Genomic DNA, 20,782 nt, shown 5'->3' with positions numbered 1-20,782 from the left:
AGCACTGGCTGCTTAGTGCATTCAGGGTTCATATTTACAGTGCATGATGGTGTTGATAGTTAAAGGTAGGGCTAATTGTAGAAGTTCATGATTTGAGTAGTTTTTATTTCCATGTCTTTGTTCTCTGGGTCAATGGTGTGTAGAAGTCATTCATGAGGTTTCTGCGCTCGTTGCCAACAAGAGGATGATGCGAATGTTGTGGCATTTCCCTCTGGTCTTCTCTTGGCGTGAGGAGGCTGTGTGTAATGCTAACCAGCTGACGCTACTGTGAATGCTAAATAACTCATCATTCTCTCAGTCAGTATGTGGAGGCTGAGTGTGCCGGTGCTAACTGTGTGTATCTCTCTGTGCCTCAGTATGAGGAGGCGGTGGACGCGGAGCTGACCTGGGCTGGGGAGACGGAGAGGAAGCTATCCTCCCTGGGTCCTCTGAGTCTGGAGCCTGACGTCACCGTGGCCCAGCTACAGGTCCAGAGGGCCTTCAATATTGACATCATCCGACACAAAGACACCGTGGACCAGCTACTCCACACCAGGGACGACATCCTGGAGACCTGCAGCGACCAGCAGAGAGATGCTCTGGTGGTGAGGAGAGACGGATGAAGGGGGAGGGGAGAGTGAAAGAGGACAGAGAAATGCGGGGAGTTAGAGGGAAGGGTGAAAGGCTTCCAAACAGCCCAAGAGGACTTTTGTAACATATAAACAATGGCCAATTCAAGAAAAGTTAGTTCACAGGAAAATCAAACGACATGATAGACGTTTTATTCTAATTTAGTTATTATAAACGAGGGAAATATTGTGTTTTGGGCTCGATATATAAATAGCCAAATACTCTTGTATTTTGTGCCTGAAGTAAAACGGAACAACAATATTCCAGTCATTTTTGCCTAGTTACCAAATGTAAACCATTCTAACGCCTTGTCCTCCCCCTTGTCCTCCCCTCTCTCTCCTCAGGAGAAGACTGACTCACTGTCTGCCCGCTACGAGGCGGTGAGCCAGCAGCACCAGGAGCGTTTCTCAGCCCTGGAGCAGGCCCAAGTCCTGGTGGCCCGTTTCTGGGAGACCCAGGAGGACCTGGAGCCCTGGCTGGGGGAGACGGAGACGCTTATCGCCCAGCTGCCCCCACCCGCCATCGACACGGAGGCCCTGCGTTTACAACAGGAACAGATGAGGGTGAGGAGAGAGTGATGGGAGGAGGCAGACGGGGGAGGAGAGGGAGTAGTGGGATGGGAGTAGGCTCTAAGTACTGTATTTGAACTAATGTCCTCGTGAAAAGATGTATCATGTCGAATGAGTTCCTTGCACTTCTACTTTTGATCATTTACCTTTTTCATTTCTCTTTCTCTGTCTGTGTGGTACTCGAACTCTACCATTCTTTCTATCACACTATCCAACTCCCTCCTTCCTTATTCTCCACTCTTTCTGCCTCTCCTTTCTTTCTCCCTCCATCCCTCCCTCCTCCAGCTCCTGAGGGAGTCCATAGCGGAGCACAAGCCCCACATCGACAAGCTGCTGAAGATCGGCCCCCAGCTGGCCGCTCTGAGCCACCAGGAGGGGGCCACGGTGAGGCAGCGCTACAGCGACGCCGAGAAACGCTACGTGGCCATCAAGGAGGTCGTCAAGGGTCGCGCCACCACCCTGGATGAGGCTGTGTCTCAGTCTGCGCAGGTATGGTTCTGTGAAGTGAATTTGAAATTGGTTTGTGGCTCGAAAGGGTGTCAGGTGTCAAAGCTTGTGTCTGCCGATTGCTGCCCCAATACAACCGAACTACGGCATCCATATGAGGAAATCAAATGACTTCTTTATATGGATGCCGTAAGCCGTGTTGTATCCATATTTGGAAGTCTTCAGATTTCCTAATCTGGATGCCATACTTAACAAGCTAGCTGCTAATGGCATGATGCGGTCATTGTGCACTTCCACTCCTCTTCCACTAGAGGGTGGTGTGGTATTAGGCATTGGGTGTAGTGTAGTGGTATTTCTGGGACCAATGCTCAAACTAGGATGGTGTACTGGACTCCTTACTTGGAACTGTGTTTTGGCACTTTTTGCTGATTTCCATAAAAGGAATGGAAGAGAACTTATTCTTGTAGTAGTAGTAGTAGTAGTTATTTGCTAAACTACACAGCTTCTTGCTACACTTGTAGTAAAAAAAAAAAATGTTACATACAACTCGCTTTTTCTATTTCCATAAGTAACATTCACATTTTATTTCAATGGTTCTCTTGTCAAATGCTCTCTCATAACACCTAATTTCATAAATCATGAGCCACCATTGATTATCGCTGAGGGCGAAGCTGATTGTTGCTGCTGTTGATATCGCTTGGCCCAGAGTGTGTGCATGTCATTGATCTAACACAATGTATTGTTTCTCCACCTCCCATCCCTTCCCTAATGGACCAAATCATCCATTCCTCTTCTCTATGCATCCCTCTCTCTTCATCCCTCCTAAACGACCAACCTCCATACCTCTCTTCCTCCCTTGTGCCTTACATTTCCCCCTCTCCTTGCACTCCCCCTTTCTTCCTTCCATCCCTCCCTCCCTGGTTTGCTCCATCCCTCCATCCCGCCTCTCACTCATTGTGGATGTGCTGTATGTGTTGACCCACCATTTCCTCCGTCCGTCGTCACTTCACGGCGATCACCCAGCTGGTAGAGGTAAGACCACCGACTGACCGACCACAACGTGACTTAGTAACCATAGTACTGACGCCGATGTATTGACACACCAAATGGCACAACTTGCAGAAATGTGTTTGTTAGTTATTAGAATTCCTTCCTGCGTGAACCTTGTGTCTAGGCTTAGACAACCCGCTATAACTCCCAAGTATACTTTGTCCAATGCCTCTCCTCTTTCCCAATTAGTGTGTTTTGATATGTTTGGCAATTGGCAACTCTAGGTATGCCCTCTTCTCTGTTCCCGGTCCATGTTACCCATTTTGACATTGCTCAAATGCAGTTATTTACCATAAACGTCCATATAAGCTTTATCAACCACTTAGTGAGGCTGTGGCAATAATGTGTGCTGACTGAAAGTTGGGCACAGTATTCCTAACTAAGTCAACTTTATTAATATATAGTAAATACATCTATAGTACTCCCACATCTCATGCCCCTCCAAGTATCCAAAATTACATGGTATTTTTTGGTAAGATCTCTGCATTTTCAAAATGGCACCGCTCCCCTCCGTATGCATATAAATGTATGTATAATAATAAGAAAAAATCCTTAGTTTCTGCATGGTCAATCCGACGTCTGCAGTGGCCGTACAGTATTTACTGCCATGCAACCTCTGCAGAAGTCAGGGCATTCAAACTTCTTGAGTTCCGCAGAGAAGAGCAGAGCTGTTGTGAAGGAAGTTGTCAAGGAAGTGACTTTGTGTTTATTGAGGACCTCTCGCCCCCAACTACCGGCAACCAGTCATGTCAATGCGGAGCTAAACGGAGCCCTCTGTGATGTTACAAAAACTGGGAGGCGCACAGCATCGCCGTACGGAGCTCGATTTGGCCTCTGCGTGCCTCCGGAGGCTCCGCGATGGCATCACACCCTCCGTACAGAGCCTCCGGACAGCGTTGCCGGATCAAGCGTCAATCATTGATTAGCCGCACTACCCACCCCCTCTTTTTAAACCGTAACCCTCTCTTCTCCTCCCAGTTCCACGACAAGATGGACCCCCTGCTGGAGACCCTGGAAGGGGCCGTGCAGCGCCTCCGATCCCCTCCTCCTGTGGCAGCGGAGGCAGATAAGATCCGGGAGCAGCTGGCCGACCACAAGGCAACAGGGCTGGAGCTGGACAAACTGCTGCCCTCCTTCTCGGCCCTGTGTGCCCGCGGCGAGGAGCTCATCAGTAGAGCAGCCCACGACGACCCTGCCGCTCAGGGTGGGTGCCTGAAACGCACAGAGAGAGACCTTACATGCACTGTGTACACACCAACATCACATACGTCACACACACTCATACGCAATGACTCATACACAAGAGACTGTTACTCATAAGGCGGGAGGTACCTTGGACTTGAAGAGCATTGGGCCTATAACCGAAAGGTTGCTGGTTCAAAACCCAAAGCCGATTAGGTGAAAATCTGTCGTTTTGCCCTTGAGCAAAGCACTTAATCCTAATTGCTCCTGTAAGTCACTCTGGATAAGAGTGTCAGCTCAATGACTCTCAATATAAGGAGGGTGACTAGAACAATGCATGCACACATTGACACAATACTACAATAATCCCACTGACAAACCTGATTGGTCTCATCATAAAAAATAAAATAAAAATTTCAACACAGACGCCCAGAAACACAAAGGCGCAGATTCACAAACGCGTGACCTTTTTGATGACTCCCAGCACACATGGTGACCCAGCACAAATGGCGACTGCGCCATCCCCCCGCCTCAAAGGCCTCCAGCTTTGACACACCCCGCCCGCATCCATTTCTCAGTACATCACTTCTATGAATGAGTGCTCTGTGCAGTGGTAGTGGGAGTGTAGCCCACTGACTGGCTCTAAAAGACCACTTGTTGAGAGCTAGTCTCTAGATGGCCATGCTAGGAGGGAGAAAAGCAGCAATAACATCAGAAATGATAAGCTATTTGTCGTAATGGTATGGTTAGGTTCAGGGCTACAATAATTAATAAGAACTCGTCTTCGTATAGTTCCTCCGTCCATCTCCACATAGCTAATCGCATATTGTGACAACTCTGTCCGATTCATTCCCATCTCTCCCACCGCCCTCTTTCCCCCTCCTAGCCGTGCGTTCCCGTCTGCTGCGCCTGCGCTCCCTGTGGGATGAGATCCGGCAGAGGGCTGAGGAGCGAGAGGGGAAGCTGACGGACGTCTTGGACCTGGCTGGGAAGTTCTGGGCCGACATGGCGGCGCTACTGAGCACGCTCCGTGACTCTCAGGACATCGTCAAGGAGCTGGAGGACCCCGGGGTGGACCCCTCACTCATCAAACAGCAGATAGAGGCGGCAGAGGTATGTATGGAGAGGAAGATGGAGGGTTACAGAGAGAGAGGAGGAGGGGATAATGGTTATAGAAAGACGGGGAGGAGTGGAAGAAAAGGATACGGAGGAATAGAACATGTTTGTAGCAACAATATTGCATTCGCCAAGTATTCAGACCCCTCGACTTTTTCTACATTTTTGTTACCTTACAGCCTTATTCTAAAATGGATTAAATACACATTTTTCCTCATCAATCTACACACAATTCCCCACAATGACAAAACAGAAACAGGTTTTTAGACATTTTTGCAAGTATTCAGACCCTTTGATATGAGACTCGAAATGTAGCTGTTTCCATTGATCATCCTTGAGATGTTTCTACAACTTGATTGGAATCAACCTGTGGTAAATTCAATTGATTGGACATGATTTGAAAAGGCACACACATGTCTATATAAGGTCCCACAGTTGACAGTGTATGTCAGAGCAAAAACCAAGCTTCGAGGTCGAAGGAATTGTCCGTAGAGCTCCGAGACAGGATTGTGTCGAGGCACAGATCTGGGGAAGGCTACCAAAACATTTCTGCAGCATTGAAGGTCCGTAAGAACACAGTGGCCTCCATCATTCTTAAATGGAAGAAGTTTAGAACCACCAAGACTCTTCCTAGAGCTGGCCGCCCAGCCAAACTGAGCAATCGGAGAAAGGCCTTGGTCAGGAAGGTGACCAAGAAGGTATTTTGTGTAGATTGATGAGGGAAAAATAATTAAATCAGTTTTCGAATAAGGCTGTAATGTGACAATGTGGCGAAAGTAAAGGGGTCTGAATGCTTTCCAAATGCACTGTACAAGCAAAGCATAGCAAGATATTCAGACGTTCAAATGTGGAGGAATAAAGGCTCTTGAGGTAGAAATATGGGAGAAAACAGCACAGAGAGAGGTGGTGGGGGGGGGGGGGGGGGTGTAAGAAAAAGAGAGTATATTAAGGAGTAGTGAAGATAAAGAGGAGAAATGTGAAGGAATGGTGCTAGCATGTTAGTAGCTATTCAACAGTCTATAGCTTCTGTTTGAAACATGCAATGTATTTACTGTAGCAGTGGTGTAAAGTAACTAAGTAAAAAATACTTTGAAGTACTATTTATGTATTTTTGGGGTGTATCTGCTTTATATTTTTGACAACTTTTACTCCACTACATTCCTAAAGAAAATATATACTTTTTACAATTAATACTTCTGCTATTCTCCCATACTGTACATTTCCCCTGACACCCAAAAGTACTCGTACGAATGCTTTGCAGAACAGGAAAATGGTCCAATACACACACTTATCAAGAGAACACATGGTCATTCCTACTGCCTCTGATCTGACGGAGTCACTAAACACAAATGCTTAGTTTGTAAATTATGTCTGAGTGTTGGACTGTGCCCCTGGCAATCCGTAAATAAATACAAAATAATAATCGTGCTGTCTGGTTTGCTTAATATAAGGAATTTGAAAGGATTTATAGAAATGACTTTTGGTACTTAAGTATATTTTTGTGTTGTCTTTTACTTTTGATACTTAAACCCTTACATCTGGTGGAGATTGGCTTTTAAGGATAGGGCCAAATTGTAATGTTTCTATCAGAAGAACTATAAAAATCATATGCATGACCATGGTGGCAATTGAAAGGGACCACTTTGGGGATTATGGGGAAATGACCATACCCAAGGTGAGGACACAACAGTTCACCTGACACAAGACTGAATCCAAACATCAGTAGATTCTTTTACTGTACACTAGAACTTAACTGTACTTTTCGCAGGATTTGTCAGACGAAATCTGGAAACACTCTGGATACGTTCTGTAACATAATCACAATATTCATCTAAATGTTGGAGTAGGTTCACGATAAGAATATACAATTTACAAGGGTTTGAGTGAGAGGTCTAACTGGATGAGTTGTAATTTCAAGGCACTTTTATGACTCAAGGAAAGAGCCTTCAACTAGCTGTGCCATTGAGGATCTGAAGCAAGCACACTTGTGTTTTTGTTTTGTTTGGAACACACCCCTGCGTCCCCACCATCACGCAATTACTGTTTATGCCATCCAAAAACATTCAATACAAAATCACAATCTGGGTCAGGTGGGCATCATTTCAAAGTTTATTCTATTGCCAACATTGCTAGCTAAGTTGAAATATGATCTTACACTGTTAGGCTTTCAAAAGGCACGTCAGACAAACAGATTTTAATTGTGGTGTCCATAGAGTGAGTGTTCCGCGGCTTATTGTCTTCATGATGCGACAAACAGGCTCATTCTGTCCAGGACAACCCAGGCTGTAACGCACGTCATCATTGTAACTGTGCCTCAAACATAGCGATCATAAACATTGATACCGTAAATTACATGAGCTTTCAAATATGGAAATGTGAAGGGCACGTTTGGACCCGTGAGTGTGCGGTTTGCTTGTGTTCATTTGGATCCCCGTTAGCTTTTGCGGAAGCGTCAGCTACTCTTCCTGGGGGACGTGAGTATGACATCGACGTGGCGTTTAATATCACGTCCCGTCTTCCAGAACGCATCCGCTTCTCTCCATTTACAGCCGTTCCCTCCAGCAACAACTAATGTGCAAAAGTAGCCCAATCGGAGGGAGGGATCGGGGGCATCTTGTCGTTTAGAACGGCTCAGTCAAAACGCGTACAGAGCTGTGAAGCGGAGAACGTCATGTATTGCATGTTACTGTGCAGCCACTGCATTTCAATTTAGGCGCTTATAAATGACCATCTGTCTTTTTCAACCAGTGTACTGGCTGACAGGAGCTGTGAGTGGAAAGGGCTATGTATATTTAAAACCAAATGCTTTGACCTTTACTCTAGTATTTTACTGGGTGACTTTCACTTTTTAATCATTTTCTATTTTTACTCAAAGTATGACAAGTGGGTACTTATTCCACCGCTGTACTGTAGTTAGCTCAGAGGTAGGAAGGGGATAGAATATGCAGAGGTAGTCACTGATGAGTGTAATGACTGTTGGGTTATCTGATCTGTCCAACTAATGCCGTCTGTGTGTCTGTCTCTCTCATCAGGCCATCAAGGCCGAGACAGACGGGCTGAGGGAGGAGCTGGAGTTCGTACGAACCCTTGGGGCTGACCTCATCTTCGCCTGCGGAGAAACCGAGAAGCCTGAGGTCAAGAAGACCATCGACGAGGTGAGAGGAGTACAGGATAGAAACCAACTTTAAGAGCATAATCATTAATGGACTCGGTGCATGATATTTCCTGTCTACATTTTCTGTTGGTCTTTTTATTATAATACAGTGTGTGTTTTATTTTTCCTCTTCTTCCTTCTCTCTATCCGTTTCTCAGATGAATGTCGCCTGGGAAGGCCTGAACCGGACGTGGAGAGAGAGGATGGAGAGGTTGGAGGAGGCCATGACGGCTTCTGTGCAGTACCAGGATGCATTGCAGGTCAGTGTCCCAGAATGCATCGCTGTTTCAACTCAGTAGGTCAGATAATGAAATAATCTGGTATTTATTGCACTAGTGCTTTAGGAAAGTAGATGCTTAGTGGAAATGTAAATCTGTCAGGAAGTAGAGGAAGTGTCAGGACCTCGATCGTCATTATAGTTTGTAGAAGTTAGATTGACTCTGTGTGTGTGTGTGTGTGTGTTGCAGAGCATGTTTGACTACCTGGACAACGCAGTGATCAAGCTGTGTGACATGTCCTCTGTGGGTACTGATTTGGGAACTGTCAAACAGCAGATCGAAGAGCTCAAGGTTTGAATCATAATCGATTTTTGTCATGTAGCTTTGATATAGATGGTATACTTAATATATTCCAATATGTTTTTATCATCCTCCAAATATTTATAGTATTTATTGTTCTTAAAAAACGGTTTTTGACGACCAGATAACATTCTCGGTAAGTCAAACATACGCTCTTGGTTAAAAAAAAGTGAACCATCACTTTAATGATAAGCAAACAGCTCGTGCAGGCCTAACTCCTCTCCTCCTGTGAGCAGCAGTACAAGGTAGAGGTGTACCAGCAGCAGATAGACATGGAGAAGCTGTGCCACCAGGGGGAGCTGCTGCTCAAGAAGGTCTCGGACCAGACCGACAGAGACATGATCCAGGAGCCCCTCACGGAGCTCCGACACCTCTGGGACAACCTGGGGGACAAGATCACTCACAGACAGGTACACAAACTATGCATTGACTTGTTGCATCCAGTGGCTCCCTAACTATTGTACGGGAGGGGCAGTAGCTACAGTAGCTCTGCTGCCCTCTCGAAAAGAATGTCTTCAGACCTCCAGTCCTCTGGAACTCAAACTCACTGTCGGCTAATAGCGCTACGTTGTTATATTGTTATATTTGTTTGTCAAAAACAAGTTTGTCAGTTACACACATAGAAATATGGATTCTCTTTCTATGGTTACACATGCACAATATATTCTACCATTACTAGTTGTTGTGATGATATTCAAATGAATTGACGCTTCAGATATGTACAATAGATTGCAATGCGATTCCAAGTTACATGATTAATGAAGAAGCGCTGTTTTCCCCGTTCTGTTTCCTACAGCATAAGTTGGAGGGTGCTCTCCTGGCGCTAGGTCAGTTCCAGCATGCCTTGTCTGAGCTGCAGTCCTGGCTGAGTCACACCCACGCCACCCTGGACACACAGAGACCCATCAACTCTGACCCCAAGGCCATCGAGATAGAACTGGCCAAGCACCACGTACGTCTACCCCTCTACAGCTTTCCTTTCCACACTCTTACCTAACACTCCTTTTCTTTCATTTCTGGACTCTTAACGGACAGTTTCCGAGACCCATATTAAGCCAATCCTGGACTAAAAAGCACTTTCAATGGAGATTCTCCATCATGAAAACGGCCTTATTAGTCTACCTCGACCTCTCTCATCGCTCTTCAATCTCCCCTCCATATCAGCCTCACTTCTGTTATTTTCCCTTATAGATTATGCATGGCAGCCATTTTGTGCCCGAATGCTTGCGTCACATCAATTATTGCATTGGAGAAGTGTAACCAACACACCCTCCCTCCATCTCTCCCTCCCTCGCTCTCTTTCAGGTGCTGAGGAACGACGTGCTGTCCCATCGGTCCACGGTGGAGACGGTGAACGCGGCGGGGGCTGAGCTGCTGGAGTCCAGTCCCGGGGACGAGGCCAACCACCTCCGCGGCCAGCTGGACCACCTCAACCGCGGCTGGGAGAACCTGCTACTCAAGACCCAGGACCGGCAGAAACTACTGGAGGCCGCACTGCACCAGGTAGGAAGGATGCAGGAGGAGTGGGCTGGGAAGAGTTTTACAGTATGAGTACTGTTTAACTGAACTGAACGAAAAGAAAGAATGAAACCATTTCTATCCATTTTGTCTTACCCCTCCCTGTAATTATATTTATATATTACGGGTTTCCAACTTGTACAAATAAGATTATCAGGTCTCCCTAGAAAAATGTGTTCTTTCCCAGTTAAGGAACAGTTTAAATACTGTATTTAATCTTAATTAAGCTAAAACCACGGGGCAAATGAATGAACGACACAGTAGCACTGCCATTAACGCGCAACTAATGACTTCCTCTCTTGTTCCCGCTCTCCTCTTCCCCTCCTTGTCCCTCGTTCCCCAGGCGGAGGGTTTCCATGGTGAGCTAGAGGAGTTCCTGCAGTGGCTGAGGAGGACAGAGAGCCAGCTGTCTGCAGCCAAACCCACAGGTGGCCTGCCTGAGACGGCCCGGGAGCAGCTGCAGCAGCACCTGGTAATACTGGGGATACATTTTATGATACTGCAGCCTGCCAATTCATACACTAGATATGATGTGATGGAGAAAACACATGCTAATGGGGATACACGTTATGACACTGCACCCTGGCCATACATAGACTAGATATGATGTACAATACTCATTCACTGTACGATCTAATCTGTATATAAGTTGTTTTTAACCATGTGTAAAGGGTGTGTTAGACATGCATAATATATAACTATGTAACACCTGTTGTTATTGGGTGGATCCTCAAAGTATCAAATTCCTTTGGAAATATCTGTGTCTTTCTCTATAGGAGCTCCAGACCCAGTTGGCCCAGCGCGCTGAGCAGTACAACCGGCTGCTGGACGCGGGAGAGTCCATGTTGCTTTCCCGCGGGGGGGAGGAGGGTGGCCCCGGAGCTGGTACGACCCAGACCCAACAGAACTTGGCCCTGCTGCAGAACAAGTGGGCCAGCCTGAACACCAAGATGGACGACCGCAGGGTGAGAGAGGAACCTTCTGTTTAGATACATGAAGAGCTATGAGGAAGAGTTCCTTCTAATACTGATTTAAAAACCCTGAACAAGGCCAAAAGTCGAAACACCTTGGTTTTTACTTGTAGCAATAAAGCACCTTTTTATTTACTTCCATTTTTCTCCAACAGTTGCGGAATCTTCTCTCTAAGTGCTCCTTCAGAGAATGTCATTGTTGCGTAGCTTAGAGCTAATTTTTTGCTAATTTGAGAAACAAGCACCAAACGCAAAGTCGTGAATGTTTCATTTCTATATGTATATTTGAAGTGCTGCACTCGTGTATTTACTGGGTAGGTTTTAGACTCAAACTAATACAATATACATTTACATTTTCACAGCTCGACTATAAAAAACACTGTTTTGCATAGGAGCTGTATCTACAGTATATGTTACCATCAAACCTTTCACTGACTATTTTGCTCCCCCCCCCCCCAGGCGAAGCTGGACGAGGCAGTGTCGCTGGCCACAGGGTTCCAGTCCTCGCTCCAGGACACCATCAACTGGCTGACCCAGGCAGAGCAGACCCTCAACATGGCCCAGCCCCCCTCCCTCATCCTGGACACCGTCCTCTTTCAGATAGACGAACACAAGGTAGGCAGTTTAGGCACCGTGGAAGTATAGAGATCCTATGTTATGCGTGATTGACGTTCATTTCTATGGTAGGTGGGGTTATATCGGTGAGTAGTTACCATGGAATGGAATAGAATGTTCTATACTTGACTGTATTTTACATAAATATATTCAAATGTAAGTTGACTTATCATATTCATCAGACATTTTGTAGACTTGATATATTTCCCTTCCTTTTTGTTGGTATGTGCTGATCTGCATCTGCATGTACAGCTGAAGTCATGTCACCCAGAACCAAATCAGCGAATCAATTTAATGTTAAGGCTGTCACGAGGGACTAATTGAACTGTAACACGCTCTCGGTCTCGCTCTGTTCCCCTCAGGTGTTTGTGAATGAGGTGAACACCCACAGGGAGCAGGTGCTGGCCCTGGAGAAGGCCGGCTCTCAGCTGCGTTTTGCCAGTGTAAAGCAGGATGTGGTTCTGATCAAGAACCTGCTGCTGAGTGTACAGGCCCGCTGGGACAAGCTGGTGCAGAGGTCCCTGGACCGTGGCAGACACCTCGACGAGGCCCGCAAGAGGGCCAAGCAGGTACCCTACTAGTACTGACCCCAGGGTTGTCCTTTTTACAGAATTCACCCTAACCAGCACCTGAATGGATGATATATGGCAGCCATTTTGTACTAGAATGCACACATCAGTTAGAGATGATCAACCAGTTCTCTTGACCTCCCTCTAGTTCCATGAGGCATGGAGGAAACTGTCTGACTGGCTGGAGGAGGCTGAGAGCCGGCTAGACTCAGAGCTGGAGATCTCCAACGAACCAGACAAGATCAAAATACATCTGACCAAACACAAGGTGCAGTAGAGGTCTCACTTTAAAGCTCACTGCGTGGGTCTTGCATGGAAATAATCAGAATCTGAGTGATACTCACACACCACATATGATGAGGCTGCCTAATCTAGATCCTCTTACCTGTACGACATGGTATCCTTAACTAAATACCCCTCTCTCCTCCCGGCTCGAAGGAGTTTCAGAAGGCTCTGGGCTCGAAGCAGCCGGTGTATGACACCACAGTGAGGTCTGGTAAGGCCATGAGGGACAAGGCCACGCTGCCCGAAGACACCCAGAAACTAGACCACCTACTGGGGGAGGTCAGGGACAAGTGGGACACCGTTTGTGGGAAGAGTGTGGAGAGGTGAGGGGAAAACTCCACGCCTAATGCTTTATTACAATGACTATTATGGGATGGTTCTACAACTCCAGTCCTGCACAGCAACTGATTGTGCAGGTTTCTGTTCCAGTCCAGCACTAAGTAACACACCCGATTCAGCTAATTCTGGTCCTGATTGAATCCCACGATTATCGATTGATTATTTGAAACAAGCGTGTTAAAGCAGGGCTGGAACAAAACCTTGCAAACCCATTAGCTCTCCAGGCCGCTGCCAAAATAGAAAACTGGATCAAAAAAGCAAAGTTCATATAATGATAGCTACTTTTTCCTTCTCCATCTCTCATCCAGGCAACATAAGCTGGAGGAGGCCCTGCTGTTCTCAGGGCAGTTTGCTGAGGCCCTGCAGGCCCTGGTGGACTGGCTGTACCGTGTAGAACCCCAGTTGGCTGAAGACCTGCCAGTCCACGGAGACCTGGACTTGGTCTCCAACCTCATGGACTCACACAAGGTATTTATTTATGTAACAGCAAATGTTAGACTATCGGTTACCATCGGTTATGTAAAAAAAAAAATAATAATACACAAAATAGTCTATGCTTACATTGGCCCAGCTCCTCATTGCCCATTTTAAATGTGAATTATTATTTATCGAACATGAAAAAAAAGAAATGTTTGACCCATTGGGGACTAATGTGCAGTAGTGTATATATTCATTCATATTTGACCCCCGTGCTCTATGTTTAGGTGAACACTATTTCCATGTTGTTTGATCTCTGTTTGGTTTTGTCTCCTCAGGCCTTCCAGAAGGAGTTGGGGAAGAGGACCACTAGTGTCCACGCCCTGAAGCGCTCAGCCAGAGAACTGATGGAGACGGGCCGCGATGACACCGCCTGGGTCAAAGTTCAACTGCAAGAGCTCAGCAACCGCTGGGACACAGTCTGTGCCCTGTCCGTCACCAAGCAGACCCGTCTCCAGCAGGCCCTCAAACAGGTCAGTTGGGAAGAAGAAGCCAAGGGGTTGTGCCATTTCTGTTTTTATGTATTAATACAATACTTACAAGTTACAAGACTTAGAATTTTATGATAATTTAATGTAAAGATACAGATCATTTCAGTCCATCGTCTTTTCTTTCGTTAATGCTATCTGTGGAAGCGCAGTATAGCGTATAAAAGCTTAAACTGGGCTGCAAAAGTGCAATAAAACGGAACCTTTTTATCTATCCTTCTAATGATCCCTCCCTCTGTCATCTCTCTCAGGCGGAGGAGTTCCGCACGGCGGTGCAGCTGTTGCTGGAGTGGCTGTCGGAGGCGGAGCAGACGCTGCGTTTCCGTGGCGTGCTGCCCGAGGAGGCGGAGACTCTGCAGACGCTGCTCCACACCCACCGGAACTTCATGGCCACGGTGGAAGAGAAGAGGACAGACGTGAACCGGGCAGCGGGCCAGGGCGAGGCCATCCTCACCGCGTGCCAGGCCGACTGCATCACCACCATCAAACACTGGATTACCATTATCCGCGCCCGCTTCGAAGAGGTAGGTTGGCTGGAGAGGGTAACGGGAGAGGGATGTATAGAGAGATAAGAGGGGGGGGGGGTTTAAAGCCCTGTTGGGCCATTTCAAGTATTTCACCCATTAATTGGTGTATTTTGCTATTATAGGTCCTCACATGGGCCAAACAGCACGAGCAGCGTCTGGAGACGGCTCTGACAGAGCTACTCAACAACGCCACGCTATTGGAGGAGCTGTTGTCATGGCTGCAGTGGGCAGAGACCACCCTGGTCCAGCGTGACAGAGAGACCCTTCCACAGGACATCCCTCAGATCAAAACACTCATCACAGAACACCAGGTGAGAGGAGTCTACTTTTCTCAAACCCTCATTGGATAGTCACTAATTGTTTTCACTCGTTCTGATTGGCTGTGTCTAATGCCAATCCATTGTTCCCAGGTGTTTATGGAGGAGATGACCCGGAAGCAGCCTGACGTGGACAAAGTGACCAAGACTTACAAGAGGAAACCAGCAGAGCCCCCTAGCAGCCTAGCTGAGAGGAGAGGAGCTCGTACGTTACCTTATTTTACCTCACAGAGATGCATTTATAATATGTTATATTGACTGCATATGTACTTAGAAATGCATAAGCAAAGATACAGTGGGTGCCTATCCCCCCCAAACAATCAGTCCATCCTGACTGACTTCACTGAAGGAGAAAAACAGTACAAGTCACCGAAATATGATTGAGCATTCCATCAAGCATCAACATTCAAACCCATATAATGCCCAGTAACCATGACACCTCTCCCTACAGGTAAAAACCAGCAGCAACAACAGCATCAACAGGCGGCGATGCAGGTCGCCGGGGGCAACACCCGTCTGACCCAGCTCTGCTCAAGGTGGCAGCAGGTGTGGCTGCTTGCCCTCGACCGCCAGCGGAAGCTCAACGACGCCCTCGACAGGCTTGAAGAGGTACTGTATTGTAACAATGTGATCTCCCCTATTAGAGCAGTAGAGGGCTTGGAGACCCGGGTTTGAGACCTGCATCACTGTCACGTTCGCTACATTGGTTTCAAAAGTGGGATGTCTGTATGTTTGCAGGGTGTTTTTTTCCTCCTATATAGTGTCTTGTCAAAACAGACACAGGATTTCCTCAAAGGATATTGCTCTTCCTCATTTGTCTCACATTTATGTTCATTGTCTTTGTCCCCAGCTGAAAGAGTTTGCCAGCTTTGACTTTGACGTGTGGAGGAAGAAGTACATGCGCTGGATGAACCACAAGAAGTCGCGCGTCATGGACTTCTTCAGACGCATCGACAAGGACCAGGACGGAAAGATCACTCGCCAGGAGTTCATCGACGGCATACTGGCCTCAAGTATGTTCTTCAGAGCTGGCTACACATTGTTAGCTCTGTCCTGTGCTCATAGCCTGCTCCAACTTAAACGCTAGTCAAGTCCTATATCTTGGTCGTAAGTCCTACGTCATTCTGATAAGTCCTACATCTTGGTGATTAGTCCTATATCTTGGTCATACAGTAAGTCCTATATCTTGGTGATTAGTACTATATCTTGGTGATTAGTCCTATATCTTGGTCATACAGTAAGTCCTATATCTTGGTGATTAGTACTATATCTTGGTCATACAGTAAGTCCTATATCTTGGTGATTAGTACTATATCTTGGTGATTAGTCCTATATCTTTTCCTGACTGTTGGTTGTGTTGTGCAGAGTTCCCCACCAGCAGGTTGGAGATGACGGCGGTGGCAGACATCTTTGATCAGGACGGAGACGGTTACATCGACTACTACGAGTTTGTGGCGGCGCTGCACCCTAACAAGGATGCCTACCGGCCCACCACCGACGCTGACAAGATAGAAGACGAGGTGAGGAAGACACACACACACAGATATACCCACATATCATAAACGACACACACACACAAACACTTATTTTGAATTACAAAGCTGGACCTTTGACTTGCCGAGTCCAATAGCTCATGAATTGGAGGTTAATGGCTCCAGCTTCGTGACTTTCCCTCTTTCTCTTTTCTCTTTCTGTGCAGGTGACCAGACAGGTGGCACAGTGTAAATGTGCCAAGCGGTTCCAGGTGGAGCAGATAGGAGAGAACAAGTACAGAGTAAGTCCTCCTCAGCCAGTGACCGTGTACATTTATCAACAGTTAATAAACACATGATTATATATTCTGTCTGCATACTATGACTTAGTATTAGGTATGAGATATTGTATTTTTAAATACAGATGGGCCAGAGCAATTACAAGGTGAGTTACACCTGAGTCTACAGTGCTGTGGACGTAAAAAATAATAATCTTAAAAGCTTTTTTTGCTTGGACAGCTTCTACTTAGCTAAATACAGTTATCAGATCCTACTTGACGGAGTGAGTCTTGGTAATGTTAAGAATAATGTGTCTTTTTTCAAGTTTGCAGTCATGGTGGGTCTAGGACTGAGTCTAAGATGGAACCCTATTCCCTATAAAGTGCACAATTTTTGACCCTAGTGCGCTACCTTTGAACAGGGCCCTGGACAAAAGTAGAGCACTATATAGAAGAGAATAGGTTGTCATTTCGGACACACCCTAGTTTTTGTTAGCTGATGCTGGCTGTGTGTCACTACTTCTTTGAGCGCCAATAACTGCTGTTGTTTAACTAACGAATGACATCACTCCATTCCTCACGCATTTAAATGTTAGCCAATAGCAGTAGCACTCAGCTGTATCCATGGAAATGCTGGCTTTGTTAGCAAGCTTCTCTAAGCTTTGCCATATACTGATATAAGGTGGTCACATATTATTGATAATTACTATGAAATCCGCGGGCCAAAAAAGAGCGTCTCACGGGCCGCATCTGGCCCGCGGACTGTATGTTGTGCACCCCGAAGCGCTTCAACCTATCGTATCTCTGTATACATATCTCTAATCACAGCACTATGGGATTGATATGCTGTGTGTGCTTCCCACCAACAAGCTAATATAACCATAATATAACACTAAATATAACTTTTAAACCATAACATTTATCACAGCTCCAGGATTAGCAACTATTACCATCGCAGTTTTTTTGTTGTGATCTACATCATCATTATCCTTGGGTTAATGACCTCCAGTGTCTGGCCAAAGACGCTGGACTATAAACTAACTGCACCTAGCTTGGGTCACGTTGTCACGTGACATCACACCTCTCTGTCTGTCTGACTCTCTTCTTGTGTATGTTTGTCTGTCCGGCTTCACCCTTCACTGACTGATCCATCTCGCTGTGAATTGTAAAAAGTCTTACGTAGAACTTAGTGAGCTACAGTTTAATGTCTCTTTCCAAATTAGGTCTTATCCAATGCCAGGTTTAGTCTGAAATATTTTTGTCTGTACATGTTATTTCATTCTTTCTCTTCTTCTTTCTTTGTTTATTCCTCCGCCACGTCTGCTGGATTTATTGTAGTTCTTCCTTGGAAACCAGGTAAAGTTGACTCGAGTGTTTGGTCCTTTGAAATCTGCTTCCTGGATCTCCACCAATGCAGTGGCCTCAATTCTACCGCCCCAAAAACTGTTGCCATGGTGACAATGCATTTCGAGTTTGACCGGAAATGACATAACGCCATCAAATATAGCACTACACTGTTGGTGCGAATTATGGAAGTGGGTTTCATAGGCCATTGAGGCTGATCTCTTGGTGTGATTTTGCCGATTTGGGAAGACTTATTTTGAGAATGACATCAATTTGGCAAACTGGAATGGGTTATAATGATAAGGGTTATAATGGTAACCAGGGGTTACCCTATCCGATTCACTTTGGACTGGGGCAAATTGAAAAATCATGCTGTTCTGAGAGCGATTCAAAATTAACATTAGTCCCTTATCTGTTTGTGCTGTCTTGCCAACTCTATGGTCATTGTCACAATGATCATAAATTACCAAAGAGTTGACAAGACAGCACAAAAAGACACAGGCTAATCAAAGATAGCTCTGACTTGGTATTGCTTCATAGAGTTCTGCTTACTGGGTGTAAATGTCCTTCTGCATGAAACGAACCTGACTATAAGGTAGAATGAAATCGTTTAGAGATTACTATGGGAACTAATCTTTTGTTTTAGATTGTTGGGTAAGCTGGGCTTTTGACAAATAGGTGATTCAGTAGTATCATCAGTGCATGGGTGTTGTAGTATAATTTGCATGGAGTGGTGTATACTTTTGCTCAGATTGGTATGGGCTGCTGTGTATAATGGCTTTGGATTCTTAAAATCTCATGTCAATAATCGTTGTACTCACTGAATTCCTCTGTTTCTCCTCTCCGTTGCTGTGTTAGTTTGGAGACTCGCAGCAGTTGCGGTTGGTGCGTATCCTGCGCAGTACGGTCATGGTGCGGGTCGGAGGGGGCTGGATGGCCCTGGACGAGTTCCTGGTCAAGAACGATCCCTGTAGAGGTGAGTGGGGTTTATTTATGTACAGCCACACACACGCATACATACATACAGTTGAAGTCGGAAGTTTACGTACTCTTAGGTTGGAGTCATTAAAACTTTTTTCAACCACTCCACAAATTTCTAGTTAACAAACTATAGTTTTGGCAAGTCGGTTAGGACATCTACTTTGTGCATGACACAAGTCATTTTTCCAACAATTGTTTACAGACAGATTATTTCACTTATAATTCAATGTATCACAATTCCAGTGGGTCAGAAGTTTACATACACTAAGTTGACTGTTTCTTTAAACAGCTTGGAAAATTCCAGAAAATTATTTCATGGCTTTAGAAGCTTTTGATAAGCTAATTCACATAATTTGAGTCAATTGGAGGTGTACCTGTGGATGTATTTCAAGGCCTACCTTCAAACTCAGTGCCTCTTTGCTTGACATCATGGGAAAATCAAAAGAAATCAGCCAAGACCTCAGAAAAAAATTGTAGAACCCCACAAGTCTGGTTCATCCTTGGGAGCAATTTCCAAACGCCTGAAGGTACCACGTTCATCTGTACAAACAATAGTACGCAAGTATAAACACCATGGGACCACGCAGCCGTCATACCGCTCAGGAAGGAGATGCGTTCTGTCTCCTAGAAATGAACGTACTTTGATGCGAAAAGTGCAAATCAATCCCAGAACAACAGCAAAGGACCTTGTGAAGATGCTGGAGGAAACGGGTACAAAGGTATCTATATCCACAGTAAAACGAGTCCTATATCGACATAACCTTAAATGTAAATGTAAATAACCTGAAAGGCCGTTCAGCAAGGAAGAAGCCACTGCTCCAAAACCGCCATAAAAAGCCAGACTACGGTTTGCAACTGCACGTGGGGACAAAGATTGTACTTTTTGGATAAATGTCCTCTGGTCTGATGAAACCAAAATAGAACTGTTTGGCCATAATGACCATCGTTATGTTTGGAGGAAAAAGGGGGAGGCGTGCAAGCCAAAGAACACCATTCCAACTGTGAAGCACTGGGGTGGCAGCATCATGTTGTGGGGGTGCTTTGCTGCAGGAAGGACTGGTGCACTTGACAAAATAGATGGCATCATGAGGAGGAAAATGATGTGGATATTTTGAAGCAACATCTCAAGACATCAGTCAGGAAGTTAAAGCTTGGTCGCAAATGGGTCTTCCAAATGGACAATGGCCCCAAGTATACTTCCAAAGTTGTGGCAAAATGGCTTAAGGAAAACAAAGTCAAGGTATTGGAGTGGCCATCACAAAGCCCTGACCTCAAGCCCATATTAAATTTGTGGGCAGAACTGAAAAGGCGAGTGTGAGCAAGGAGGCCTACAAACCTGACTCAGTTACACCAGCTCTGTCAGGAGGAATGGGCCAAAATTCACCCAACTTATTGTGGGAAGCTTGCGGAAGGCTACCAAAAACGTTTGACCCAAGTTAAACAATTTAAAGGCAATGCTACCAAATACTAATTGAGTGTATGTGAACTTCTGACCCACTGGGAATGTGATGAAAGAAATAAAAGCTGAAATAAATAATTCTCTCTACTATTATTCTGACATTTCACATTCTTAAAATAAAGTGGTGATCCTAACTGACCTAAGACAGGGAATCTTTACTCTGATTAAATGTCAGGAATTGTGAAAAACTGAGTTTAAATGTATTTGGCTAAGGTGTATGTAAACTTCCGACTTCAACTGTACATACATACATACAAATATTGAGTGCAAATACAGAATGCACGTACACACATACTCACATACACACACAGTTAGAGTAGAAAATGCAAGGCGCTGGTTACACTGTGGGGGTCCAAGTGTAACATATGGTACTACGGTCCACTGTTTAAACTAACAACTAGTCGCACATCTACATATAACCTTTGAGGTTTTCAGAG

At 45.6% G+C, this 20,782-nt stretch overlaps 1 protein-coding gene across 1 annotated transcript in view; it reads left to right on the top strand.

Annotated features, from left to right (window-relative positions):
• Positions 1 to 20,782, top strand: part of LOC120022370 (microtubule-actin cross-linking factor 1-like) — a 273,215-nt gene that overhangs the window by 242,578 nt on the left and 9,855 nt on the right. The window contains exons 68-95 of the mRNA XM_038966262.1: positions 357 to 584; positions 954 to 1,172; positions 1,464 to 1,667; positions 3,654 to 3,879; positions 4,744 to 4,970; positions 8,006 to 8,128; positions 8,286 to 8,387; positions 8,595 to 8,696; positions 8,942 to 9,115; positions 9,502 to 9,657; positions 10,011 to 10,208; positions 10,567 to 10,695; positions 11,000 to 11,188; positions 11,654 to 11,809; positions 12,172 to 12,378; positions 12,527 to 12,646; positions 12,817 to 12,986; positions 13,311 to 13,470; positions 13,758 to 13,952; positions 14,219 to 14,491; positions 14,617 to 14,805; positions 14,905 to 15,016; positions 15,263 to 15,420; positions 15,662 to 15,824; positions 16,177 to 16,331; positions 16,511 to 16,585; positions 17,900 to 17,917; positions 18,764 to 18,881. Coding sequence (XP_038822190.1) covers positions 357 to 584; positions 954 to 1,172; positions 1,464 to 1,667; positions 3,654 to 3,879; positions 4,744 to 4,970; positions 8,006 to 8,128; positions 8,286 to 8,387; positions 8,595 to 8,696; positions 8,942 to 9,115; positions 9,502 to 9,657; positions 10,011 to 10,208; positions 10,567 to 10,695; positions 11,000 to 11,188; positions 11,654 to 11,809; positions 12,172 to 12,378; positions 12,527 to 12,646; positions 12,817 to 12,986; positions 13,311 to 13,470; positions 13,758 to 13,952; positions 14,219 to 14,491; positions 14,617 to 14,805; positions 14,905 to 15,016; positions 15,263 to 15,420; positions 15,662 to 15,824; positions 16,177 to 16,331; positions 16,511 to 16,585; positions 17,900 to 17,917; positions 18,764 to 18,881 — 4,546 coding nt within the window. The remainder of the gene's footprint in view (positions 1 to 356; positions 585 to 953; positions 1,173 to 1,463; positions 1,668 to 3,653; positions 3,880 to 4,743; positions 4,971 to 8,005; positions 8,129 to 8,285; positions 8,388 to 8,594; positions 8,697 to 8,941; positions 9,116 to 9,501; positions 9,658 to 10,010; positions 10,209 to 10,566; positions 10,696 to 10,999; positions 11,189 to 11,653; positions 11,810 to 12,171; positions 12,379 to 12,526; positions 12,647 to 12,816; positions 12,987 to 13,310; positions 13,471 to 13,757; positions 13,953 to 14,218; positions 14,492 to 14,616; positions 14,806 to 14,904; positions 15,017 to 15,262; positions 15,421 to 15,661; positions 15,825 to 16,176; positions 16,332 to 16,510; positions 16,586 to 17,899; positions 17,918 to 18,763; positions 18,882 to 20,782) is intronic.

Source organism: Salvelinus namaycush, chromosome 27 (genome assembly GCF_016432855.1).
Source record: "Salvelinus namaycush isolate Seneca chromosome 27, SaNama_1.0, whole genome shotgun sequence".
NCBI classification, from domain to species: Eukaryota; Metazoa; Chordata; class Actinopteri; order Salmoniformes; family Salmonidae; genus Salvelinus; species Salvelinus namaycush.
Note: the sequence above shows the minus strand (reverse complement) of the source record. Positions and strands in the feature narration are given on the sequence as shown.